The sequence below is a fragment of the Hippopotamus amphibius genome, chromosome 13 (assembly GCF_030028045.1).
Source record: "Hippopotamus amphibius kiboko isolate mHipAmp2 chromosome 13, mHipAmp2.hap2, whole genome shotgun sequence".
Classification (NCBI taxonomy): domain Eukaryota; kingdom Metazoa; phylum Chordata; class Mammalia; order Artiodactyla; family Hippopotamidae; genus Hippopotamus; species Hippopotamus amphibius.
Genome location: NC_080198.1, coordinates 103,372,026 through 103,398,148, shown reverse-complemented (window position 1 = coordinate 103,398,148; position 26,123 = coordinate 103,372,026). Strand labels below are relative to the sequence as shown.

Sequence of the window (26,123 nt, the reverse complement as noted above, 5' to 3'; positions counted from 1 at the left end):
CTACACTCTTACCAGATACATGATTCGCAAATATTTTCTCCCATTGTGTAGATTGTGTTTTCACTTTCTTAATAGTGTCCTTCGAAGCACAAAAGTTAAAATTTTGATGAACTTCAATTTATTTTTTGTTGTTGCCTGGCTTTTGGTGTCATATTTAAGAATTCTTTGCCAAACGTGAGGCCGTGAAGATTTTTGCCAGTGTTTTAGCTCTTACATTTAGGTCTTTGATCCATTTTTTAGTTCATTTTCGTATGTGGCATGAGGTAATACCCAAAATCATTCTTTTGAACGTGGATATTCAGTTGTCCCAGCAATATTTGTTGAAAAGACTATTCTTTCCCCATTGAATGGTGTTGACACCTTTATCGCAAATCAGTTGACTGTGAATGTAGTAGTTTACTTCTGAACACTCAGTTCTCTTCCGCTAATCTGCACGTCTGTCTTTATGCGCTGCCCTGACTTGATGACCGTAGCTTTGCGCTACGTTTTGAAATTGAGAAGTGTGGTTCCTTAGCTTTGTTCTTCTTTTTCAAGATTGTTTTGGCTACTCATTAAATAGCCAAGGGTTCCACAAATTTCCATATGAACTTAAGGGTCAGCTTGTAAATTTTTACATGGAAGGCAGCTGGAACTTTGATAGGGATTGCACTGAATCTATAGATCAATTGGGGAAGTATTGCCATCTTAACAATATTAAGTTCTCTAATCCATGAACAGAGGATGTCTTTCTGCTTGAGATCTTCTTTAATCTCTTTCGACAATGTTTTGTACTCCTTTGTTAAATTTGTTCCTAAGTAATCTTGATGCTATTATAAATGCAATTGTTTTCTTAAATGTATCCTCAGATTGGTTATTGCTAGTAAGTAGAAATGCAATTGTTTTATATATTGATCTTGTTTTCTGCAACCTGCTGGACTCATTTATTAGTTCCAACAGTTTTCCTGTGTGGATTCCTCAGGATTTTCTACACACAGAATCACATCGCCTGCAAACAGAGATCGTCTCGCTTCTTCCTTCCCAGTGTGCACGCCTTCTGTCTCATCCTCTTGCACAGTCACCATGGTCAGAACCCCCAGCGCAGTGTTGAATAGAAGTGGTCTCGTCTCGTCACTGGCCTGAGAGGGGACGTTGCCCGTGTCCCCCCACTGAGTGTGACGTTAGCCCTGTGTCGGGTTGAGGAAGTTTCCTTCCACGTCTGTTTTGTTAAATGGTCTTTGTCATGAAGAGGTGTTAGATTTTGTCAAATGCTTTTTCCGCGTTTATTGAGATGATGGTTTCTGTCCTTTTTTCTATGGATGTGGTGTGTCCCGGTACCGGATTTTACACTTTACACCAGCTGGCTTTCCTGGAGCCACTCCTGCCATTGCGGAGTCCCACTCGGTAACATCTTCTGTGGGACTTTTGAGTCTCTATTTGATATTTACTGATTTCTTTAAAGTCAAATTTGACTGAAAAAAAACGTAAACATACAAAAAGCGTAGAAAACCACGTCGTGGACATCTGTTGCCCCGAATTACGCCGTGCCTGAGGAAGCGCGTCACCTTTTGTCTTGTTTCTGTCGGGATGGCCTCCTTGTCCCTCCTCCCCTTAGCTCGGCGCTGGCCGAGGCGAGGAAGCCCCCCTCAGGCCGCCCGTCCCTCTGATGGCAGGTGAAAGCCGTGGACAAGATAGTAAAAGAGAAGGGATGCGAACGGTGGCAGGTGGGAGAGGGCGGTTGAGGCGTGGCGCGGGGACCGTACGCGCGGGTTTTCCATCCTCCCAGGAAGGGGGAAGGAGGCCCCCGGGACCTCTGAACGGGCGGCCCGGCGGCGGGAGGCCGCGCGCTGAGGCGCGGCGCGCGGGCGCCCCCTGCCGGAGGCCGGGAGGCGGGCCCCCCCCCCCCCCACCACGGCGCGCGGGCGGCTGCGCGGCTCCTCCCCCGTGGAAGTCAGACGCGTGTGAAGCGCTGAGGGAGCCGCCCGCGACCGAGGGCTGCGGACGTCCGCGCCCGCCGCCGCGCGGGGCGCGCTTCCGTGTCCGCCTCGTCCGGGGGGGGGGTGCCCGCCGTGCCGGGGCCCGCAGTGCCCTCTCCCCGGGGCGCCCACTCCCTTCGGCCTGGCCGCCTTCTCGGGGAAGCCCCGGCGCCCAGCGTTCGGGACCCCCCCCCCCACCCCCTCCCGACCCCTGGAGGCCGCCCGGCGGCGCCCGTCCCGGGAGGGCCGCGTCTCTCCTGACCGGAGCCCCCTCAGCGGGCACCTCGCGTGACTTCCCTCCCAGCCCGCCTCTGACACCGGAATGTCCGGGCAGCTCTGCCGAGGGCGGTTCGCCGGCGGGCACCCGAGCCGGCCCCCCGGCCCCCCGCCGACAGCCGCGGCGGGAGCGCCCTCCCGCGGGGCCCGCGGGGCAGCGGCCGGGCAGCGGAATGGCCACGCAGGGCCTGGGTTCCCCCAGCGTGGCATCGCGGCGGGGATGCGGGGTGTGGTGCGAGCAGGCGCACGGGGCGAAGCGTCTGGGACGGGGGTCAAGGCTGCCGCGCCCGGCCTGGAGCACCCACCGTGGGTCCCTGGGCCGTCACGTGCCTCTCCTGCTCCTAGAGGCCCCTCCGCCCCAGCCCCACCCTGCAGGGTGGCCTTCCTCCTGGGCCCCGTGCCTCCCTGTGACGCGGCTGAAGCAAGCAGGGGCCTCCGCCCGGGAGCACCCGCCGTGCTCAGACCTGTGCTTTTTCCCAGGCCGCACCATGTCTGGGCCCCGGACCCCAGAGCCAGCCCTCGACGGGCAGGGAGACTCCCCCACGGGCTCGCGGGATGAGGAGGCGGCCGGCGGGATGCAGTGCTCGCAGCGCATGCTCAGCTTCAGCGACGCGCTCCTGTCCATCATCGCCACCGTGATGGTCCGTGGGGACCCCCCCAGCGCGGCCCTGACCCGGGGCCCCCAGGCTGCTGCAGGGTGGGTGGAGCGGCCCAGGACTGGCCCGCGTCCCTGGCACGTGTCAGCCAGGGAGCGGTCCGTGCCCAGCCCAAGAAGTGTCCCGGGTTCGTGTTGTGTCTGTTCTCCTAGATCCTGCCTGTGACCCACACGGAGATCTCCCCGGAACAGGTACTTGGGGACCATCTGCAGCATCTGGCGTGCGGGGGAGGGTCCAGGAGGCTCAGTCCACGAGCTCCAGGCCCGGCTCCACTCGGGCACCTGGCTGGGAGGGCCGGGGCTGGCCCCGGCGCCCTTGGACTGAGCCTGGAGGTGGCCTGAGAAGGGCAGGAGCGCCGGTGGTGGGCGTGGACTGTGCTGGCAGGCGTCATGGGGAAGCTCCCTGGGGCCTCTGCCCATCACCCCTGGAGCGACCCTCAAAGCAGGTGCTCGGGGACCGAGGGCGGCCAGCCTGCTGGACGTGGGCCTGCACGATGAGCAGGGAGGTGAGTGGGAAACGAGGTTTTGTGAAGCAGGGTTTCCATTTCCAGTCAACTTGGAATGCTTCCATTTTATAAGTGAAATAGCAACACGTCGCAGCACCGCAGAAGCCGGACATCATTCCAGGAGACATTCTGAGTTCGCGGGCGTGTGCGTGTGCATGTGGCTCTCGGACCCTTGTGTCGAGTGGGCCTCACCTCCGGGCGCTGGGTCATGCAACCCCGGCCCAGGGCACGTGGCCGTGGTCTGGCTCCGGCCCGACCAGTGCACTCAGCCTGGACGCTGCCAGGAGTCACCTGCAGGAGGAGAGCTTGCTGCTCCTCATAGGGTTTGCATGAGAATTAAACAGAAATGCTGGTGCAGAAAGGCAGGTCGAGCCTGACTTTGGCAAATGGCTCCGTGTGGCGCCCTCTGCTCTGGGACACCCCCTCCCCAAAGGTGGCCTGGGGGCTGCGCACTGGCTGAGCTCAGGAAAGCCGTGTGCCCATCGGAGACCTTGGTGATCTCTTGGCTGTGCCTGTTCCAGAACCTTCTGGGGCCCTCGGTGCCACTGGTTTCAGAGCAGGGTGGTGGGTGTGCACGTGAGATGCCGGGAGGTGACAGGACACGCTGGCCTGGGGCTCTTTGCCTCTCTGCATTCGGGGTCATGACCTCTGTTGGCCCAGGAGAGGGCTCAGTGGCGTCTGGGAGACTCCTTCAGGGAAGGCACCGTGGGCCCTTCTGACACGGAGGAGGAGGCTTGAAAAGACCAGAGCACTGGGGATCTGGAAACCGCGGCTGCCCACGTGGCCTCAGAGGGCCAGCAGACACGGGCAAGGCGTCGGTTTGCATTTGGAGTTTTCACTGACGAAGCTTAAACTGTCTCCCGGCCTCGGGGCCCAGCTTCTCATGCAGCCCGTCGCCAGCCATCCAGTGGCCACAGGCCTCTCGCCAGGCCTCACGGCCACTTGGGAATCGCTTCCCCGGCGACACTGTGACTCAGAGCGGCCATGAGGCCCACGGCCACCCTGCCAGGGTCCTGGGAGGGGCCCAGCGAAGCCCCCCACCTCCAGAGCTGGCCCTCGGGGGCTACCCTGTCACCTGTCGGGAGGACGGGAAGCCACCAGGGGGGTCCTCAGGGACCACCCGCGATGGAGGCTGAGCCCAGTGGGGGGTCCGGGGGGACAGGGGGTCCCGGGTGCTCCTCTGGCCCCCGGGGCTTCGCACCCTGGGGCGGGGCCGCTGGCTGCCGTGGGTGAGTCTGGGTCTGACAGGGATGCTCTTCTGATCCAGGAGTTTGACAGGAGTGTCCAGAAACTGCTGGCCACCAGGATCGCCGTCTACCTGATGACCTTCCTCATCGTGACCGTGGCCTGGGCAGCACACACGAGGTACGGGCGGGCTGGGGCCTGTTCCCAAGCGGGTGGCCACATCTTTGTGGCTGGCCGGGTGTGTGCCCCGCAGGTGTGGCCTCACCCTGGCCGGGGAGGGTCGGGTGGCAGCAGGGGTGCACTTGGCGCTGAGGAGCCCGTCCTTGGGGTGGATGGTGGCCCCACCCTCCCGGGCTGCATCCCAAGGGGTCGCTGAGTCCCAAGGGGTCACATCAGCGGACTACCCCTTCCCCCTCCCCCAGCCCTCCCCCTCCCCCCGCCTCCCCTCCCCTTCCCCTGCTCTTTCCCTCCTCTCCCCCACCCCAGCCCTCCCCTCCTCTCTCTCTCTCCCCGCTCCCCTCCCCACCCTCCCCTCCCCGGCCCTCCCCGCTCAAGCCTCTGCTTTCTCATCTGCCGCCACAGGGCTTACACCCCAGGCCTGGGATGATGAATGAGGTGCCAGGCGCAGCACCCCTCGGGCCGCTGTGAGCCCAGGCAGGGTGATCACAGGCAGGGCTGTGGGCTGATCACTACGTGCTGTGCACGGCCCCTCCGTCCTGATTCCAGGACTCTGGTGAGGAGGGTGAGGCCTCAGGACACAAGCTCCAGGGCCTGAGCTCTCTCTTAAAGAGGAAAAAGCTCCTTAGGACCCACAGGGAGCCGGGCCCCAGAGCTTCGGGGGATGCCTGAGCCCCCGATGGGGCGGGAGGACCAGGAGGGCCCTCAGGGATGGGTGGGGTGGGCTAGGGTGCTGACCTCTTGGTTACGAAATGCTCCGTGACAGAGGTGCTGGTGGTGCAGGAAGCCAGGAGCCTGCGAGGCGACAGTGTAGGTTGGCGACAGTGTAGGGTAAAGTGTTTTTTAACATGGATACATCGTGGGCTTGTTTTCAGCAAACTGGCTGTTTCTGGTGGGGACATGTGACCCTCTTTAAGGCTTTGAGGGGGCTTTCCTCTCCTGCCTCCTCGTTCATGGAGAGCAAGGAGGCCCAGGGGCTGGCGAGAGCCGGGGAGCCACAGCTGCCTCTGTCCAGCCCTGCCGGTGGCCATGCGGGCTGCGGGTGTGGCTGGCTCCTCATCAGCCCCGCAGCGTGGACAGGGCCAAACGGGCCTCATTTGCAGGCTGCTGGGAGCGGCACAGACCCGCCCTGGGCCCAGGGCTTGGGGGGCCACGGCCCCTTCCTCTGACTTTTAGAGAAGTGCCCGGCCCCTGAGGCCGCCTCCCCAGTCGGGGGAGAAGGCCACGGCCTTGGAGGTCGGAGCCCTGGCCGGGGCCGTGTGGAGGCTGGGGAGGAGGGTGGGGCCTCTGCCTGTTCCTGCCTCCATTTTCAGTCTTGGGTCCGTGTCTTCCCGTCTCCGTGTGAAACTTTCTCTGTCACGTGAGTGTCTGTATTTGATGCTGATGGAATGTTTACTGACCGTGACTTTTCCTTGTTTTCCTTAAATTGTTCAGATTGTTCCAGGTTGTTGGGAAAATAGACGACACACTTGCCCTGCTCAATCTGGTGGGTTTCTCCTTTGGGTTCTGGGCTGGAGCTCCACCACCAGGAGCCAGTGCCTGTGCTCAGCTCCTCCAGGGCCTCTGGGTGTGGGTGCCCAGGCCCCGTCCACTCCCCGGGCCCCGTCCACTCCCAGGTCCTGTCCACTCCCCGGGCCCCGCCCACTCCCCGGGACCCGTCCATTCCCCGGGACCCGTCCACTCCCCAGGCCCCGCCCACTCCCCGGGCCCCGTCCACTCCCCGGGTCCTGTCCACTCCCCAGGCCCTGCCCACTCCCCGGGCCCCGCCAACTCCCCGGGCCCCGTCCACTCCCCGGGCCCCACACGGCCGCCCGCAGCCACCCCCTCTCTCCCCAGGCCTGCATGATGACCATCACGTTTCTGCCATTCACAGTGAGTCCCGGGGGTTTCCGGCGCTGCTTCCACCCAGGGGTCCCGCCTGCCCTCCACGGGGCAGGAGGACTCTGACCCTAGGATGCTCCCTCCTCAGAAGCTCTCAGACCACTGGGTGGTCCCGAGCCTAGAAAGAGGAGAGACGTTTCCGGGAGAAAGGGCGTCCCTGGGTTCCCAGGCTGGGTGCGGTGGGGAGGCTTCCGGGGGCCGGAGCAGGGCTCTTCAGGGGCAGAGACACCAGCCTGGCCCCCAAGGGCCCAGGGAGGGGACCTCACTCCTGCCCGGCCGCCAACGCCCACAGCCTCCTGGCCGACCCGGGCTGGTCCCCGGTGCGTGACCCCAGAGAGCCGTGCTGAGTATGCATCGCGTTGTGGACAGTTGGAGTCTGGGGAGTCTTTATGAATCCAATAACCTTTCAGCTTTAAAGACTTAAAACATCGGATGGGCTGGCTCTCGTGGGAGAGACACCTCCAGGGCTCCGGCCGCCCCCACCTGAGGCAGCTCTGCCTCTGGCCGGGCACAGCCCAGCTGACACGCAGGGCGGGGCTCCCGGGGCGCGGGGGCCCTGCGGAACCTGAAGTTGTGGGTCCTTCTGGCTGCAGTTTTCCCTGATGGTGACCTTCCCCGAGGTGCCTCTGGGCATCTTCCTGTTCTGCATGTGCGTGATCGCCATCGGGGCCGTGCAGGTAGGACACCAGCCCCACCACCCTGTCCCTCACAGCAGGACTTGTAACGTGCGCTCGGGCTGGCTGCAGCGGGAGCTGTGGAGACAGCACCCGCCGTGGAGCCCCTGCTGTGGGGCACCTGCCATGGGCCCGTGCCGTGGGCCCCGTGCCGTGGCTGCAGCAGGACGAGTCCAGAGATGCTCAGGGCCCGGGCTTCCTGTGCTCACATGGAGAGAGCGTGAAATGGGGCCGCCGGCATCCCCAGGCGGGGCGCTCTGAGACCCCACACATGAGCCCAGGAGCGGGGCGAGGGTTCCCGTCCCCTCTGCACCCCAAGAACATCCTTGCAGCGAGCCCCACCCGAGGCCCACCTCTCCCGCAGGCGCTGATTGTGGTCTACGCGTTCCACTTCCCCCACCTCCTGAGCCCTCAGATCGCACACTCCGCCCACCGCACCCTCTACCGGCGGCACATCCTGGGCGTCATCCTCCCGGGCCCGGCGCTGTGCTCCGCGGCCGCCGGCTTCTCCCTGTTCTGCTACCCGGTGGTGAGTCGGGGGGGGGGGGCGGGGGGGGGGGGCTGCGGGCGGCTGGGGCCCCGGCTCCTGCTGCTCTGCGGTGAGGAGCCCACACGGAGCTGCCTGCTGCACACACGGCACGAGTCCCGTGGCCCCGGACGCTGTGCCCCTTCTAAAAACGCGTGGGAATGGGAGCCACTGAAAGAGAGGAGGTGGAGGAGAGGGAGGTGCAGGTGTGGGTGGAGGCGGGCAAGGGCACGCCCCCCCAGAGCCCAGGAAGAGGCGGCGGCCGCATGGGCAGAGCCGTGCCTGACTCCGCCCGCAGCGCCGTCTGCAGGTTACGTTTTATCTTTTATCTTTTATTGGCGTATAGTTGCTTTACAACATTGTGTTAGTTTCTGCTGTGCAGCAAAATGAATCAACCATGCGTACACATAGGTCCGCTCTTTTCTGTATTTCCTTCCCATCTAGGTCACCACAGAGCATGGAGTAGAGTTCCCTGTGCTGTACAGCAGGTTCTCATTAGTTGTCTGTTCTATGCACAGTATCACTAGTGTATATTTGCAGGGACAAGCCCGCTGACACCCTGTGCTCAGCCCACAGCTGACTTAATAGGATGCTGTGTTAGAGGAGCTTCCGTCGTCCAGGAAGCTGCCACCTCAGAGCTGCTCGTGGGCACTTGGCGCGTGGCTCCCGCCTCTCCGCGCACTCTAGTGAAGTAAAGTGAACCCGTAAACCCAAAGCATCGTAAGACGTGTGTGAAAAAATGATTAACGTTATTTTTTTAAATAGTTTATTCATTTTTTTTATCTTATTTTTTTCAAAGTTTTTGGCTGCATTGGGTCTTTGTGGCTGTGTGCAGGCTTTCCGTCGTTGTGGTGAGCAGGGGCTTCTCTTGTTGTGGCGCGTGGGCTCTAGAGCGCAGGCTCCGTCGTTGTGGCGCACGGGCTTCATTGCTCCTTGGCATGGGGGATCTTCCCAGACCAGGGCTCCAACCCGTGTCCTCTGCATTGGCACGCAGATTCTTAACCACCGCGCCACCAGGGAAGCCTGGATAATGTTATTTTAAACATCTAGTAAATGTTTCAAGAGAATTCCAAACGTAAAACAGGCTGGCAGGGGCTGTAGAGCCCCGCCCTGGAGGATGGGGCTGGGGGCTGGGGTCCGGTGTGCAGGGCCCCCAAGGTCGGGCCCCAGGCGGGGGAGGGGAGGGCGGACGCTGGCATGCAGGGTGGGAGCAGGCCCGGGGCGCCTGCTGGGTCCCCTCGCTGTGCGGGTCGGCCCCGCTCCTGCTGGCGGGAAGGATGCTGCGGGGGCCCTTGGGGTCAGGCGGGGCATCCCTGGCCGTAGCCTTCGGTGGGGCGGCTCCCTGTGGACGGGGCGGGGCGGGCGAGGGGGCAGCATGGAGAGACGGCAGGGCAGGACCGAGGGGCCCGCTGCCTCCAGGCTTCCGGGGGGACGGCCCCTCCTGGCTCTGTAGACAAGGCTGTGGCCTGAGAAACGGTGAGGGCCGTCGTGTGGAGGACGGAGGGCACCGCCGGGACGGGGTTCCTGTGGCCTGGGTGAGGAGAAGCAGGCATAGCTGGGGCCCCCGTGGGCCTTGCCCACGGGCCGGGCCTGGACACTGGCCGTGGGAAGGCCTGGAGTGGGCAGACAGCGCCCAGGACGTGTGGGGACAGCAGTGAGCCTGGGCCGTGGCCACACCCTCTTGGGACACAGCAGCGGTGGGGGCCCTGGGCCAGCACGCTGGGGAGGGGAGCGTCCTCGGGGGAGCTTGGGGGGCCCAGACAGCGGCAGGTCTGCCGCCTCTGAGGGAGCGGCCAGTCGCTCCTCTGTGCTGCGTTCTCCGCCCCTTCCCCGCCGTCCCTCCCCTGCAGTGGGGGTCTGACCCCTCGACCCCTTGCCCCGGGCCCCTGCCCACCACCACCTGTGAGACAGGTGTGTCGGAGCCTCCTGGCCCCCAGGGCCACCCCCCCGCAGCCTCCCCGCGAGCCCACGGCCATCCTCCCAGGTATCCTCACCGAGCCGTCCCTCACCTGGGACGCTACGAGCTGTCCGCCCTACAGGCCCAGCCACTGCGCACCGCCCTGGCCCAGCTGTCCTGACCTCCCCCTGGACCACCTTCCTCCACGGGCGGCGCTCGGGGCTGAGGGCATCCCACGCCAGCACCTGCTGCTGGCTCTTCCCGTGGACGCAGGCTCCTCCAGGCCCGGGCAGGTCCTCCCGGCCATTCAGATCCCCTCCCCGCGCCCCCGGGACTCAGCTTCCCTCTCGGGCTGTTCCGTTTCCTCCCATCCCGCAGCGCACCCCAGCACACACTTCACACACACGCACACGCACAGACGCACACACACACACACAGCACACGCGATCCTGCCGTGGTCACTGGCTCTGCCTGCGGCTGGCTGGGCACCTGGGACTCTCCCCCTTGGTGTGTGTGTGTTACGTGACACGTGTGGTGTGGTCTCTTGATGCGCGGAGACCGGGGGCTGTGAGCAGACCTGTGCTGCTGGCGGCCCCCGTCTGTCCACGAGGTGCCCGTGGTCTCCTGAGTCCCCCTTGCCATGCCAGGGGCCGGGTGACCTGGAAGCATGGCTGTGAAGCCCTTCACTGAGGGGGGCACCAGACGGGGTGGGCGAGGTGGCAGGGCTGGGCAAGGAGCCCGCTGCGGCCACCTCGGGCCTGGGAGCGTGCCTGGCCCGCCAGCCTCCCTGTTTAGAGGAATCGGGTCTGTGCGGAGCAGGCACTGACCGTCATGACGCCATATCCGCAAGGTGCAGCTCTGCAGCACGGACCGCCGGCGTCGCCCTGCCTCAGCTCAGTCTGGCTCTAGGCCTCTTCATCCCCCAGACAGAAACTCTGAACCCATGAGCGGTCACTCCCGGTCTCCCCATCCCTCGGTCCTGGGAGACCACGAATCTACCTCCTGTCTGTGTGGACTTGCCTGTTCTGGCTCTCACGTAAATAGTCATAAAACACGAGGCTCTTACGTCTGGCTTCTTTCACTCGGCATGTTTTCAAGGTGCATCCACGTTGCCGGTGTCAGGAATCCCTTTTCATTAGCCAGTAATGTCCCGCTGTGTGGACGGGCCCGTCACCCATCCACGGACTCTCCGTGGCTGCTGTGAACGTGGGTGTGCAGATACCTCTTCAGGCCCCTGCTTTCAGGTCCTCTGGGCTGCGGTCGTGCTCTGGTGCGTCGCCTGAGGGGCCCCCAGCAGCTGCGCCCTTTGCAGTCCCACCGACAGCGCCCCGGCTGCAGCCCCGCCCTGCCCAGCGGCCTCCCGTTCCCCGTTCCCGGAGTGCGCGCTCTCGGTGCGCGCGTGATAGGGCCTCCCCAGGTGTCAGTGCTGCGGGCGCCTGCTCACATGCAGCGGGGCCGCATCTCTTCTTTGGAGAAATGTCCGTTCAGGTCCTTGGCCCGTTTTTCAGTTGGGCGTTTGTCTCTGCGTCACGGAGCTGGTGGGGGTCTCTGTGCAGCCGCGATGGTGACCCCGGTCAGGCGCGTGGTGTGCAGACGCCCCCGTTCCGTGCACGGCCTCCTCACCCTCCTGGCGGTGTTCTCCGACACGCAGGAGGCGTCTGTCTGGACGACGTGTGATTCGCCTGTGTCCGCTCCTGTAGCTGGAGCTGCGCTCCCTCCGGGGCTATGGCTTCGGGGTGGGATTGTGGCTGCGCGCCTTGGCGCGGGCGCCACGTGCCCTGACGCGCCGTCTCTTGCAGTCGTACCTGCTGATGGCCGCCGTCATCTTCCTCCCCTACGTCAGCAAGGCGGCCGGCTGGGGCAGAGCCAGGCTTGGCGGTAGGTGCCGGGCGGGGCTGGCGTTGGGTGGCGGGGCCGCCGCCAGGGTGCGCGGGCCCCCAGCCGTCCCTCCCCCTGGCCCGCCCGCAGGCCCCAGGGAGCCCCCGGCTCACAGCCTGGAGGTCTTCACCTTCGACCTGCATGAGCCGCTCAGCAAGGAGCGAGTGGAGGCCTTCAGCGACGGGGTCTACGCCATCGTGGCCACGCTGCTCATCCTGGACATCTGGTGAGGACCCACCGGGCCCGCCAAGGCGCCGAGGTCTCCCGGCCCACCCTCCCCGGGGGGCTCCCGCCCAGAACCCACCTGAGAAGGGCCCGTTCCTCCTCCTTCCCAGAGCCCCCGCGTCCGTCTCCCACTCCGGGCCCCCCTCTTCCCTGCACTCCTGCACTTCTGCCTGGCCAAGCAGCCTCTGCAGTCTGTCAAAGTCCCCACCTTAGTTGTCCTATTTTTTTTTCTAAGTGTTTTATCTGCTGCTTTATCAAGTCTTCCGTCCTTTTTTGAAGCCTCTTATTCCTTGGTCGTATTTCAGTACATTCTTAGGTTGTTAACGTTGACACGCTTTGATTTTATGTTCTGTATCTGATCACCTCGGGTCTTGGTGCTCGTAAATTTTTCTTAGTCGCTTTTTCCTACTGTAATTTGTGAACTTTTAAAAATTGGGAGCAAATGTCCATTGGTACCAGTCTCTGAGGCCTAGGCCCAAGGTTCGGGAGCCACCCGGCTTCGCTTCCGCCCTGCAGCCAGGGCCACGCTGGCTGGGGGTCCCTGCTGGGTGAGCAAGGAGCAGCTGTGGCTGGGGACCCCGGGGGGCCGGGGTGCTCCCCTCCACCCGGAGCCACGGCCCCGAGGACCCAGGTGGGGATCCCCAGGAAGCCCCCAGGCTCTGTCTCCCGCCCCCACCCCGCCAGCACACGGGCAGCCGCCATCGTGGGCACAGGGGTGTGTCCGGGCTGCGTGGCTGCAGGGCGGCAGCCCCACGACCCCGCTGAGGGGAGAAGCCTGGGCCGGACGTGCCTCGGAATCGCCCGCACAGTACAGTTCTGCCCAGGAGTCTGAGGACCTCGGAGGCAGAGCCCCTCAGGCCTGTGGGACCACTCCCCAAGTGGACGGGTGGGCAGACCTCGCGCGCTCCCACCCGTGGACGCCAGAGGGGCTGTGGGCTCAGGGCCTGTGCCACGCCCCAGCCCCGGGGTCCGGCAGGCGGGGCTGCGGTCAGCCAAGAAACACAGGCTGCAGTTGCATTTGAACTTCAGATGCGTGGGGCTGTGTGTGTGAACACAGACCTGTGAAAGCGCGGGGCGTGACACTTGTCCCTCTGAAGTTCAAGCGCGTGGGGGGCCGGCAGTCCTCGCAGGGGCTGGGACAGGGTGGGGTCGGCCCCAACGCGACGCCCGAGGTGGGGCCCCTGCAGATGCCGTGTCTCCCTCCTTAGTGAGGACAACGTCCCGGACGCCAAGGACGTGAAGGAGAAGTTCCAGGGCAGCCTGGTGGCAGCGCTGGGCGCGTCGGGGCCGCACTTCCTGGCCTACTTCGGCTCCTTCGCCACGGTGGGCCTGCTGTGGTTCTCCCACCACTCACTCTTCCTGCACATCCGCAAGGCCACGCGGCCCATGGGGCTGCTCAACACACTCTCGCTGGCCTTCGTGGGCGGCCTGCCCCTAGCCTACCAGCAGACGTCGGCCTTCGCGCGGCAGCCCCGCGACGAGCTGGAAAGCGTGCGCGTCAGCTGCGCCATCATCTTCTTGGCCAGCATCTTCCAGTTCGCCATCTGGACCACGGCGCTGCTGCAGGAGGGGGAGACGCTGCAGCCCTCGGCACGGTTCGGGGGTCGAGAGCACGCCTTCATGTTCGCCAAGCTGGCACTGTACCCCTGCGCCAGCCTGCTGGCCTTCACCTGCACCTGCGTGCTCAGCAGGTTCAGCACGGCCATCTTCCACGCCATGCAGATCGCCGTGCCCTTCACCTTCCTCCTGCTGCGGCTCCTCGTGCGCCTGGCGCTGGCCGGCCTGCGGGGCCTGCGGGGGCTGGCCCTGCCCGCACAGGCCCGGCCAGCACGCGGGGCCGTGGACGGCGCGCGGTCCCCGCTCCTCCCTGCTCCCTGCTAGTGCGGCCCAGCCCCGGGCTGGGGTGCACGTGTCCGGCCGGCGGCCCGGCCCCGGGTCTTGTTTTCTGCGGGAGGTTGGCCCCTCCGGTTGTCTGTGCTGTTGCAGAGAAGAGTCTCACAGGAGCTTCGCTGTGTCGCACGTGCCCGTTGTCTGCCTCGACCAGAGATGAGCGCGGGGGCCGCAGGTGGCGGGTGGTTCCAGGGGCAGCTGGGGCCCAGCCGAGAGCCCACGGCCGCAGCCCTGGGCGGGGGGTGGGTGTGCGACACGGCCCCTGGGTCCTCAGCAGGCAGCACGTCCCACGACTCAGCCCACGTCCCGCACGCAGAGGGCCCCAGTGGCTGCTGGACGCCTCAGCCGGCACCGCCCACCCCACACCCAACACGCTGGCCTCGGGCACAGAGACACAGGAGACAGCAGCAGGACAGGATGCCCAGACTATATTTGTCCCAGATATAAATTACGGTCACCTTCAGGTGATAAGTTACACACGAGGGAGGGGGGCGCAGAGCCCACACCACCCCTCCGGGCACACAGACTCACGGATACACAGAGGACACGTTCACCCGAACCACAGCTTACAGACAGTCCCTGTCGACCGGTGGAGTCCACAAAGCAGAAGCCAAGTCCCCCCCCCCCGCCGCCGGGGACGCAGACCTGAGGGATGCAGGTACTAGAGGCACATGACGGGGACGGGCCACCACCCACGGCTGCTCCGATGCACGTGCCTGGGCAGTTTGGGCACAAGCTTGGTGGGTACAGGGCTAGGCGGGGCCATGTCTGAGGCTGAATGTCAGGGCCAGGCCACCACCCAGAGTGCAAAGGCCCAAAGGCAAAGGGACCAGGCAGTCAGGAGAGGGGCTCCCCGGCAGCTGGCAGCAGGCTCCTCTGGGGGCAGAGACAGCATTCTGGGCCAGCTGAACTCTGGGGCGCCGTGATAGGGGCTCTGCGAGCGGCCAGCCCGGCAGCCACATCCGCATCCTGTGTTGCTGAGTCTCCAAGTCTCCACGTGGAGGAGCACGGAGGCCATACAAGTCCCATGTGCCCAACCCGCGTGCACAGGCAAAGCGCTGCGTCACCCTTGCTGAGGAAAGCCCGTCCCCACCACACGCTCGCCTCACTTCCTCTGGGCTCCTGGCTGGGATCCCGCTGCCTCCTGGGCACCACCTGGCCTTCTCAGGGCCTTTCCCCTCCCAGCCCTGTCACTCCAGGGCCACCAGCCAGACTCCAGACTGGGCCAGCCAGACGACGCCCAGGCCAGGAGAGGCATGTCCCCCAGGACAGCCCTCAGCAGAGAGGCGAGGCCAGAGAGCTAGTGGCCAGGGTGTCCCGTGCCTGTGCCGGGCACCTCCAGGGCCCAGAGAGCCAGCTGTCCTCTGGGAGCGTCCAGGGGCCAACCTGGGGGGCACCCAGTGAGGTACGGCACTACCCAGCCGGAGGGGCTCGGAGGCGGCAGAGGGACCTGGGGAGGAGTGCGTGCCTTCCAGGACAATGGCCTGGGCCCAGGCAGCCCTGTGCCCACCCGTCACTGCTTTGAAGGCCAGAGGGGACGTGCCCGCCACCCACCAAGCAGTTTTTACGTGGCATGGGGACCGGACAAGGGAGAAACGCCTGAGGTCAGGGCTGTGGGCGAGTCCATCCACCAGCGAGCGCTGTTCTGGAATCCGCCTCTACTTGGAGTCCCCCTCCGGGGCGGGCACCCCGTCTGCTCTCACATCCTTGGGGGTCCCCGCCTTCCTGGGCTTCTGCTTGGCCTTCCTGAGCATGTGGACCTGTCGCATGACAGGCAAGGTCTGAGGGCCATGCAACATGCTGTCCACCTGGCCCCAGGTTCTAGGTCAGCTGCCACCAACTCAGCCCCCTTTACAGAGGGGGAAGGAGTGGGGGCTGCAGTGACTGCGGCTGGTGGGGTGGGGTCTCCCTAAGGGCTGGGCAGCTTCGTCTGGGCCTGTGACCTCCCAGAGTCAGGGAGGAGCCAGCTGTAGCAGGACTGCCAGGCGCTAAGGCCACGCCAGCCACTCCGTGCAGCCAAGGCCTGCCAGCAGCAAGCCCCCCACCCACCCACGCCTGGTGTACCTTTGGGCCTGCGGCCGAGATGATCATGTGCCCGGGAGCCTGGACCCAGGGCTCCCCGTCCACCTGCACAGGTGTGGCCTTCAGGAGGGTGACACGGAAGTAGGATCCCTGGGCAATGCGGATGCCAGAGCGCAGCCCACCCTGGACCTGACCCTGGGGGAGGAGAGGGCAAGCCAGGCTCAGTGGGGGGCAGTGCCAGACTCCGGCCCCTCCCGGCCCCCTGTCCCCAGGCTCCCGTGCTCACCATGTGCACAACGCCCGTCACCCCCACCACCTCCAGCAGCCCATCGTCCATGCGTGGCTTCTCGAACCTCGAGTCGCTGTCGGAGCCCCACAGGTCGGCCCCTGAGCCCCAGCTGCACCGAGAGGGAGGGCACACAGGTCAGAGTGGGGCTGGCCCGGAGGCTGGGGGCGCCGGAGCCCCGGGAGCCCCACGCGTGGGCACCTGGCGATGTTGATGAAGATGAGCCCCTCGATGCTGGGCAGCTCCACCTCCCGCTGCTCCACCTGCAGCCGGAGCGCCCTGTGCAGGCCGCGGGAGTGGCTGAGCTTCTGCAGCCCGACCCGCACGTACACGCCCTTGTTGTGGAGCCTGGGGGGGAACCTACAGTCACGGGGGGGCCCAGACCCTAGGGACGGGTGGCGAACCTCCAGGAGTGCGCGGTCACCAGGGGCAGCCCTGCGCCCGCCCTCGCCCGCGGCACCTGCTCGTGAACTTGCCGGGCTCTTCCTCCCGCGCCTGGTGGAAGTCCAGGCTCAGCTCTGCGTCGATGCCGATCCCACAGTAGTTGCTCATCTGCACGATCTGAGGACCAGACGCCGGCTCCGTGGCCGCGGCGGCCCGCAGGGGCTCCCCGCCTCCCCGCACGGGGCCCCGCCTCCCCCGCGCCGCCCCCCCCCCCCCCCCCGCGCCGGCCCCGCCCACCTCGCACCTGGCCCCCCCCCCCCCCCCCCCCCCCCCCCGCGCGGGGCCGGGCACCCGTCCCTGCTCTGTGCCTCAGCTCCCCGTCCCTGGGGACAGCACTGGAGTCACTGCCAAGGCGTGGGCAGCTGGAGGACGAACGCGCCTGGACAGACATGGTAGCAAGCACCCCACCGGGTGCCACAGCCCAACGCGGGCACACCGCTACCTTGGGGGGCTCTGCCTCCGCCAGGCTGCTCTCCCCACCGCAGGCCTCATGAGCGTCCAGCAGGATGGTCCAGCGGTCCACGAGCACAGCGTCCGCCTCGTCCACCGACACGAGCACGGAGAACGGGTCCTCGCCACTGTAGCCTGCCCCCCAGCGGAGGACCCGGCCCAGGTCATTCCCTGGGACACCAGCAAGACACACGCTGACTCTCCACACCCACCCCACCCCCGCCCATCCCCCAATGGGCCAGCTGACCCCACCTGTGCCCAGGGGCAGGATGGCCACAGCAGGCTCTGGACAGGCCAGACGGTGCCGCATGTCCTCCAGGGCGCCAAGCACCCAGCCCACAGTGCCGTCCCCGCCACACACGAGCACCCGGAAGCAGGGCACCTGGGAGAACACGTGGAACCTGTCGGCAGGGAGACAAGGGCCTGTCCCGCCACCAGCCACGGCCACGGACAAGCGGGGACAGGATGTCACCACCCCCACCCCCCGCCCCCGGGGCAGAGGGGCTGCAGCTCATCCCCACCCAGGATGCCCTCGAGAGCTGTGACCTGCCAAACCCCAACCTGCTCCTACCAGCCGGTCACCCCCTCGGGCAGACTCACCCGGGCAGCGGTCCCCCGTGGGTCAGCTCAAAGACCTGGTGGGGGTTGAGCAGCTTCCGAAAACTGCAGAGCAGGTCACGGCCCTTGAGGCCTCCACTTCTAGGGTTCACAAACACGAGCAGGGGGTGGCAGTCTGGGGGCAGCTTCGTGTGCTGAGAGATGGGGCTGCGTGAGGGCAGGCTGGGCGGCCCCCACCACGTGGCCCAGCAGGGGCTGCCCCGACCCTCAGCCCACGCGCCCACAGCCAGTCTAGGGCTGGCACCCCCGGCGGAAGGCCACACAGCCACCCCGCCTCACCACGGACCACTCGGGCCGCCTCCCACGGCAGAGGGGACCCCACAGACCACCGGCCAATGGGGCAGACAAGACGCTGGCCGGCCTGGGGCCCCGAGCACACGGGCCACACCGCACCCACCACGACACGGGTCCTCACACCACACCTGCTGCCTGACCCACGTGGCCCCCAAGCCCAGGCTGGTAGCCCACGCAGGACCCCACCTGCCCCTCTCAAAGCCACCCTGCTGCCAGGCCCGCCCACCCCGCCACACGTCCGTCAGAAGGAGCAGCCCAGCTCACAGGGCGGCCGCACACTTCCGCTGGGCCACAGGACAAAGCCCATCCCCACGCACGCCTGCAGAAACCGCGGCCGCCCGAGAGAGCGGACAGGGAGCAGGGGTCCCCCCCACACGGTGAGGGTGGGGGGCTGGGGTCCCGACAATGGTAAGGACCCGGGGCTGGGGTTCCCACGACGGGGGCTGCTGGGTGACACGAGACAAACAGGTGCAGACACGGTGGGCAGTGGCGGCACACGGGCTCGGCCGTGGCTCAAGGCCAAGGACACACTGGGGTGACGTGTGAGCCACCGGGCAGAGCTGCCTGCGGTCACCGCTTACCTGCTCACCCCAGGGCAGGCAGCTGCCTGGAGAGGGAAAGCGCGGGTGTGCGTCACCCACTTGTCTCCGCCCGCGGGGCTGGCGGGGGGAGGCCCTGCCTGCAGTGGCTGCGTCCTTGTCTGGGTGGTGGGACGAGGCGGCAGAGACCACCCAGCCACAGACCCTGACCTCACTCTGCTCTAATGCTGCTTGGCCTGAACTGGGGTCAGGACAGCACAGGGGCGTCCTTGGGGTCCGCAGGGCTGAGGACCAGAGGCTGCTACGAGGGCCCACAGCGCGGGGCGGGGTCAGGGGCACGGCTGGGGCTTCGGGACAGGCGCCCGAGTCAGATAGCATCGCCTACTGGCCGGAGGAGGCTCAGGGTGCGAGCAGGGTTCCAGAGGCCTCCCTGGCAGGAAAAGGGGGGCCAGGGCCCATGAGCCCGCGAGAGCCACGCACACATGCGCGCAAACACGAGCCAGCCCTTAGGAGGCGGCTGCTGTAGGGCCAGTCAACTGGCGCGCACGCCTCTCACCGTGGACCTCAGGCCCCTCCCTGCGTGTGAATCGGCTGTGCACGCAGCCTTGGACTTTGCTCCAACTGACTATTAGACAGGAGGCTGCGGAGACCCTGCCCCCAGGCCCCACCCCAGCACCACTCACCAGCACCTCCGGGAGCACCAGGGCGGTCAGCGGCCGGCCCTGCACAGCCGTGTCCCTGACCAGCATGTACAGCCGCTCGGCCTCCGCGAAGCAGGCCACGTCCAGCACCACGGCACCTGTGGAAGGTGGGCCGTGAGCTCGGGCGCCTATCCCGTCTGGGCCGGGGCCATGCCTCCTCCCGCGGTGGAAGGACCCCGGTTCTGCGCTGGCCCACTTCAGGCCGGCCCGCCCCAGGCATCCCCGCAGTGTGTGACTCCCTCCTCGAGGGGAGCCTCCAAGGACAGCTGGGCTCAGAGACAGGAGAGGCTGGGTGGACAGAGCCAGGCTAGCAGGCGGCAGGGTGGAGCAGGCGTGCGCCCCCAGGGCCCGCGAGAGCGCAGAGGACGCTGGTGACCGCGGTGGACCCACAGAGGGGACCAGGCCACACGGTGCTGCTCTCCCACTGGGGAGATGTGAAGCCTCCCACGATAAAAGAAGGAACCCACGAGCACAACAGGTTGTGGAGAACACGGGCTCTGCACCCTCAGTCACGTTTTAGCAAAAGCATCACAGGTGTCAGCCAGGAAATGAAGCACCAGCACCTCCTGGCCCGCATCCCACACAAGGTGACGCAAGAGGGCGGGGCTGCTGCACCTACTCCAGCGAGTGACCTTTGACCCAGCTTGACCACAGCCCACGGGTGGCTCACCTTGTGCGGAGTAGACGTGGCTCACAGACACCAGGCCAGCTGCAAAGACGGTGCGGGGCTGCGGTTGGATGCCCGGGACCTGCCCCCGAGGCCCCCAACCTGGGGCCACCCCGCCCCCGCCAGGCAGCCCCGCCCAGCTGGGCCAGAAAAAAGTTCACCCCACCCAACAGGGCAGCTCTCCCAGGAAGAGCCCCCGCTTCCAGGCACAGGGCACCCCCCAAGGCCCAGAGAGGAGGCGATGGGGTCTGGGCCCCAGAAGTGAGGACAGAGACCCTCTGGGCCAGGAACCAGCTCCGCAAAGGCCCAGCCAGGCACTGTGGGCAGTGGGGGAGCAGGAGGGCCCAGGCTTGGCACGGGTGCCCCCACACCTGCTCTCAGGACGCCTGCCCTGCCCCCACCTAGCCGAGCGCCCCAGACCAGTCCGGGCAGTCGCACCTTTGCTGGCCACAGCCTCATCCAGGAGACGGCTATACTCCTGGGGGGACAGGCCCGGGGGCAGACCACCCACGAACAGAGAGACACGTGGGGCCGCCACTCTGCTCTCAGCCACGTAGAACCGCGTCTGGCTCATCTGCCGCAGGGATGTCTGCAGGGAGGGAGGGCACTGGGCAGAGTGCTAGGGGATGGGCCCCCCGCCCTCCCGGTCCGTAGAGGGGGCCGAAGGGAAGATGCCCCAGGCTAAATGCCGCCAAGAGGAAAAAGGAGAGGAGAGGAAGGACACTCGGGGAATCCCGGCGGGGGGTGGGGGCGGCCCTGCCGGCCAGGATGCTCAGCTGCCCACCAGCGTGGACTTGGTGTTCTAAGGGCAGACTCCCTCTCTACAAGGTGGAGGCCATGGCCAAAGTCCAGCAGCTCCCCAGGGCCCACACGCACACCCACTGACCTGCCGGATCTCACAAAGCCGGCCAAGCAAGGGCTCCTCGTCCGCCAACACCGTGCGCTGGACTGCAGGGTTGAGAGGCACCGCCGTTAGCCCCAGGCACCGCGGCGACCTCTGGAAGCAGCTGCCCTGGGGCCCTGGGCGCCTGGGGCAGGACGCGGTGATGTCGGCCACAGGCTGCCTGCTCACCTTGTCTGCTGCCCATGAGCACCTCCACCAGCTGGAAGCTCTCCAGCCCCTCGGCCTGTGGGGGTGGAGTTTGGGGTGTCAGGCCTGGACCAGCCTCCCGAAGACCCACGTGGGGCCACCACACTGGGCAGGGCAGGCCCAGCGCACACACCTGGCGTCCGAGCAGCGGGAGGACCTCCAGAACCACGGTCCGGGCAGTGCTCTGCGGGGTCACATGGATGGACACGTAGGCCACACCCACCCTGCAGGGAACAAGCTCAGGAGCTGGGGTGGCACAGCCCCCACGCCCTCCCTCCCTCCCACGTGGACCCTGCCCGGGACCTGGGGCTCACTTGAGCCAAGCGGGGTAGATCTTCAGGACCTCCCGGGCGCGGGGCAGAGCACGGATGATCCAGGCCTCAGGAGCGCGGGGGATGCAAGGGCCGTCTCGGGCCCCCTGGCCGCTGCTGCCCTCCTCCTCCTCCTCCTCCGTGGCCCCACCACTCCAGACCTTTCCCGGGGCCCCGGGGTCACCAGCCTGAGCGGCTGGGGGGAGCGCCTGCAGCTGGAAGCCCTGAGGGTCCTCCGTGATGTAGTAGGCCCGCAGCGCTGCCTCCTGGGTGGGGGGGAGTGGGGCGCGTGAGGGAAGCCAGGCCATGCTGGGCCCCCCGCAGCCCCCCAGGAGCAGGCCTGCCAGGCACCGTGGGCCCCCCTTACCAGCACCTCCTGGCTCCTGGCCAGGCGGGGTACGGTGATGGCACGGAAGTGGTTTCGCTGCACTGCGTCATTGCCATCAAAGACCTTGAGAGTCTGCTTGCCTGGAGCACAGGGAAGTGCGTGCACGTCCGTGGAGCGGGCGCGGGGACGGGGAATGGGAGATGGGCTGGGGCTGGGCGCGGCTACGGGGCACTTACTAGACTCCGGCGCCACCACCTCTCTACCTGGGCCGGCGAGGCCGCTTCCGTCCATGCTGTCGTCTCCCTCCCCTGTGGGAGGTCACAGCTGGCCTCAATCAAGGCCCGGCCCCCACCCCAGATGCCCGCTCCCCACCGCCCTGCTCACCCGGCTCCGGGGCCGCGCTCTCGGAGATCCGAAAGCAGTGCATCTTGCTGAAGTTGCGGGACAGCAGACGCACGCACGCCGGGGGCAGGAGCATGGTGCGCAGGCGCCCGAAAGTGCACTCGGGGGCTAGCGCCGCGGAGCAGACCGAGTGGGCCTGGGGAAGGGGCGCAGGCTCGAGGCTAGGGCCCTGGTGCAGGACGGGGCCTGGGTCCCGGCCGGCGCTGACTCCTCCGGGGCCCACGGAGCGCCCACGGGCAGGGGGCGCCACCCCCAGCCAGAGAGAGCCCTGAGTCTCCCCTGCACAACCGAACCCCCACCCCCAAAAGCCGGAAAACAGCGCGACCGCGACGAGCGGTCCCCAGGACCCCGTCGCGCTCCGCCTTCCGACGACGCAGCCCCCCGCCAGGCCTCGGCCCCGCCCCGCCCGCCGGCCCCGCCCCCGCCGGCCCCGCCCCGCCCCGCCCCACCTGGACGCCGCACCACTCGCAGCGCACGCCGGCCAGCACGTCGGACGAGCCGCACGTCTTTCGGCAGAGCTCGCAGCGCGCGCCCGAGGGCAGGTTCCCCTCCCGCCAGTGGTGGAGGTGCGCGTCCTGCGGGGAGGGCTGTCAGCGAGCTTGGCGGGGCCTCCCCGCCTCCCCGGCCCTCCGGCCCCGGCCCAGAGCACTCACGTGGTCCCGGTGCCCGTCCTGGTGGCACTGGCGGCAGTCGCTGCAGGCGAAGGGCACACAGTCGGGGTGAACGTGCAGCTCACACACTGGGGGACGGGCAGGGTTAGGGGCCTCTCGCCGCTGCCCGCCGACCATGCCAGACCCCTTCTCGCCGGCGTCTCTGCTCCGACCTGGGTCCGCCCCTCACCGGACCGCACATTCTTTAACCTTTTGGGGGGCAACGTGCGAGACAGGAGCAGCTCCCCCACCCCTAAGCAGGATGGGAACCAGCTTCTCCACTTTCTCCCGCCCGGCCCACCTAGCACGCAGCCTGCGCCCCTGCAACCCCCTGCTCCCGCCTCCCTGTGCCGGCAGCTCTGGAATCCCCGACCCTCACCCCAGAGCCGCGGCCTGACGGCAAGGAAGGCTGGGCCACCCTGGGCAGCAGAGACTAAGTCCCTGGTAGGGGTGCGGTCAGACCCCAGGGGAACCGGGCAGGCTCCTGGCCGTACCTTCACATCGAAGCCCCGGCGCCTCCAGGCCCTTCCGGCACACCGCGCAGAACTTGCGCTTGTAGTGCCCCCGAGGGCCGAAGCAGTGGGCCACAGGGACCTGGAAGGAGCGGAGCTCAGCCTCAGCCTGGGGCCTAAGGCCTGGCACCCAGGTCCCCAAGCTCCACATCCTCTCTGTCCTAGGGAGTGCCCATCACCAGCCCTGGCCACCTGCCTGGCCGCTGCACACCCCTCAGTCCATCCGGGCACCATTAACAAGGTGCTGTGTGTGCTCCCCAGGGGTCCTGCTGGGGACTGCCCCGCACGCTGACCTCCCTGCTCCCTGTGCAGGACCAGCTCAGCGCTGCCCGGGCCGTGATCTCAGACAGCCCCTTCTGCATGCGGCTCAGGCCCCGGTCGGTCATGCCCAGGCCTGACCCAGCTGCATGGGTACGGACCACTCCCCCAGCCCTGTTCCCTTCCATGATACGTGTGGGGCCACCAGGATAGAGTCCAGGTGGAGGAGGCCCCCCAACAGGCAGGAGAGGCAGTGCTGGGTACCAGGGGCCCTGGAGAAGACCGGGTCAGAACCGTCGGGAAGTGAGGGCCAGCTGCCGCCTTGGGAGGGGCTCGGGCAGGGATGCCGTCTGCAGCTCGGGGACCCGGACCAGCACCAGGGAACCCTCCAAGCCCAGCCCCCCAGGCCCACCCCATTCGACACACCAGCCTGACTCCCAGCCCAGCCCCCACAAGAGCTGGCCTTCCGGACCCTCCACACTGTCCCCCGGCAGGTGCAGTAGCCCGCACTCCATACGCACTCGGACCAGGCTGGGTGCCACGCTCGTGCATGGGGTCTTCACGTGTTTCAGGCACTTCTCGTGGGACATGAAGTTGCAGACTACGGGAATGAGAGCCCCGTGAGTTGGCCCCTGTCCTGCCCAGGAATCAAGAGACCCCAGGGCTTGGCACACGGCGGGGAGGCTGCAGCCAGTGGGACCGCCAGGGGCAAGGGGGGGCGGGGGGTTGTGGTGCCAGGATTCTGGGAGGGGGCAGATGGCCTATCAGAGTGGGCCCACTCTCCCAGACCTTCTTAACCTAACCCTGGTCACAGGGATAGCGAGGGGGCACGGAGACAGCCGGGTCCTCTGTCCCATCCCCAAGAGCCCAGAGCCGGTAGCAGGGCCCTGGTGGCTCTGAACATCCTAGACGGTGGTGTGCTCCGGTGTCCTGAGAGTCCCCCCGTCACCCCCACACACCCCCACACACAGGCCCAGAGCTTGCAAGTCTCTGCTGGGGGTGGGGAGGCAGGCAGGCACTTGGTCAGCTTCTGCACCTCTACCCACCCCTAGACTGGCTTCGCCAGGGACACCCGTCCCTCACTCCTCACAGCTACACACACCCCTAATTACCCTCCCGCAGACCACGTGTCTGCCCAGACCAGAGCCCATCCATGATGGACCAGGATCCCCACCCCCACCCCAACCCCCCCACAGCAAGCAGGGCGGCTGGCCCCCTGAGGGCTGCACCTGCCCCTGCCCGGGGGCAGACGGCCCAGCGGCTCAGAAAGCAGTGAGCTGTGCTCAGAAGACCCACGGGGGCAGCGCGGGCGCGCTCGAGCCGTCGGGGAGGCCAGGGGCTGGGTGTCGCGCAGCCGGGCTGGGCCACGGAAGGCAGCAGCTGCGGGCAGGCGGCGCCCCGCTCCCTCCTCCGGCCCCCGCCCCCCACCTCCTGGGTGCTCTTCGCAGGGCGAAGGACTCTTCCTCCCACCCCCTTGTCCGGCCCTCTGCCGGCTGAGGCCATCCGCGCTGTCTCCAGAGTTGGGAAGAATGTCCGCACAGCTGCCCGGTGACGCCTCCACATCACCCCCATTTCCCTTCCGTGAGCTTCTTCGCCCCTTAGATCTAGTGCCCGGCTGCAGGAGGTCACACCCATGAGAGGAACCTGCCACTTCCCCTGGCAGAAGGCACCTGTGTGAGGTGCCCAGCCTCCTCCTCTCCCCAGACCCAGCCCAGTCTCCTCTCTGACCCCGGAGCCAAAGGCCTTCTCCCTGAGCAGGGCAGAGGCTCCCCGCGCGTCCCCTGCAGAGAGGAGCAGGACTAGAAGAGCGGACCCTGGAAGCACGCATGTCAGCTGCCCAGGAGCCAGGGGCGGGAGAGCCTCCTCGCCCAGCCAGGCCGGCTTGGCCACTAGGTGGGAGCCCTGTCGGGGCACGTCACACTCGGGGTGGCAGGCCTGGCCCAGCACTCTGGGAGTCTGAGCCTGGGCAGTGCCAGCACTCGGGCCCTGTGGGCAGCAGCGTGCACCCAGCAGAGGATGGACCTGCACCAGCCCACGGGAGCCAGTGGCCCAGGCCAGCCCTGCCTGGCCACAGCACTGCCTCTGCACCTGCTCAGGGTTGGCTGGCCTCACCCTCCAGTCACTGCACCTGCCCTGCACGCCTGCGATGTTTTTCCCTCACCGGATCCCTACCCAGGTGAGGACGCCCAGGGAGCAGGTCTTTCGACTGTCCTGGGGGAGGAGTCCCGGCCAGTGGACGCCTTCAGACACCCCCCCCCCCCCCACCCAGCCGGTCCTTATCACCTCCACGGGGAGGTCTGGGCCTGGCACATTCCTGCCCCGAGGGGCAAGGGGCTCTGTCTTGGGGAGGCCATTGCTGGCAGTGCAGAGGTCAGAGGTGAGGTGCCAGTTCTGGCCCAGGGACTGGGGTCTGCGATGGGGTCGCGGGCGCTCACCGTCACACAGGATGCCGGCCAGCCCCCAGATGAAATCGGAGCAGAGGTGGCAGAAGGTGGGCTTGGTGAGCGTCACCTTCCTGAAGCTGTGACCGGGTGCGGCGGAGCCCGGGGACCTGGCGCCCGCCCGCTCCGGCCCCGACCCCGGCCCCGACCGCGAGCGGCTTCCGGCGCCCAGGTCCGGGCTGGAGGTCGGGCTGCCGGGGAGCGGGGAGCCGCCGCCAAGCCAGGCACGGGCCCCGGGCTCGGCCGCCGCCGCCATCCCTGGCCGGGGCGGCCCGAGCCCCGGCGGCGGACCACTGCGGGGTCCGCGCTGCGGGCAAGAGGGGCAGCCGTCCCCCGCGGTCCCCCCGCGGTCCCCGCCGGGCTTCCGACTGCGCCCGCCGTCACTGCG

General features: G+C 66.7%; 2 protein-coding genes across 14 annotated transcripts in view; one reads left to right on the top strand and one right to left on the bottom strand.

Moving 5' to 3' along the window:
• TMEM175 (transmembrane protein 175) overlaps positions 1-13,840 on the top strand; it is a 21,405-nt gene extending 7,565 nt beyond the window's left edge. For 2 of the 5 annotated variants that reach the window (XM_057704889.1, XM_057704890.1), the window contains exons 2-10: positions 2,709-2,869; positions 3,037-3,075; positions 4,657-4,754; positions 6,186-6,237; positions 6,588-6,623; positions 7,226-7,309; positions 7,671-7,835; positions 11,529-11,833; positions 13,041-13,840. In XM_057704889.1, coding sequence (XP_057560872.1) covers positions 2,717-2,869; positions 3,037-3,075; positions 4,657-4,754; positions 6,186-6,237; positions 6,588-6,623; positions 7,226-7,309; positions 7,671-7,835; positions 11,529-11,833; positions 13,041-13,713 — 1,605 coding nt within the window. In that variant the 5' untranslated portion in view covers positions 2,709-2,716 and the 3' untranslated portion in view covers positions 13,714-13,840. Of the gene's footprint in view, positions 1-1,949; positions 2,456-2,708; positions 2,870-3,036; positions 3,076-4,656; positions 4,755-5,156; positions 5,308-6,185; positions 6,238-6,587; positions 6,624-7,225; positions 7,310-7,653; positions 7,836-11,528; positions 11,834-13,040 lie in introns of those variants that run through there. The other 3 variants (XM_057704888.1, XM_057704887.1, XM_057704891.1) reach the window with 3 other exon arrangements.
• DGKQ (diacylglycerol kinase theta) lies at positions 8,865-26,123 on the bottom strand. Of its 9 annotated transcripts, none has more exons than XM_057704877.1 (23): positions 25,730-26,123; positions 23,816-23,931; positions 23,019-23,118; positions 22,528-22,613; positions 22,324-22,449; positions 21,857-22,010; positions 21,709-21,780; positions 21,512-21,612; positions 21,148-21,410; positions 20,967-21,057; positions 20,816-20,870; positions 20,630-20,691; positions 20,182-20,332; positions 19,747-19,785; positions 19,059-19,174; positions 17,525-17,676; positions 17,177-17,325; positions 16,917-17,095; positions 16,491-16,591; positions 16,232-16,378; positions 16,031-16,142; positions 15,787-15,939; positions 8,865-9,363 (listed from the first exon to the last, which is right to left on the bottom strand). In XM_057704877.1, the coding sequence occupies exons 1-23, from the start codon at positions 25,989-25,991 to the stop codon at positions 8,866-8,868; spliced, it is 3,285 nt and encodes a 1,094-aa protein (XP_057560860.1). In that variant the 5' UTR covers positions 25,992-26,123; the 3' UTR covers position 8,865. The 9 variants fall into 9 exon arrangements, with proteins under 9 accessions (XP_057560860.1, XP_057560862.1, XP_057560861.1 ...); XM_057704879.1 differs by having other exon boundaries at positions 16,917-17,059; XM_057704878.1 differs by having other exon boundaries at positions 23,816-23,895.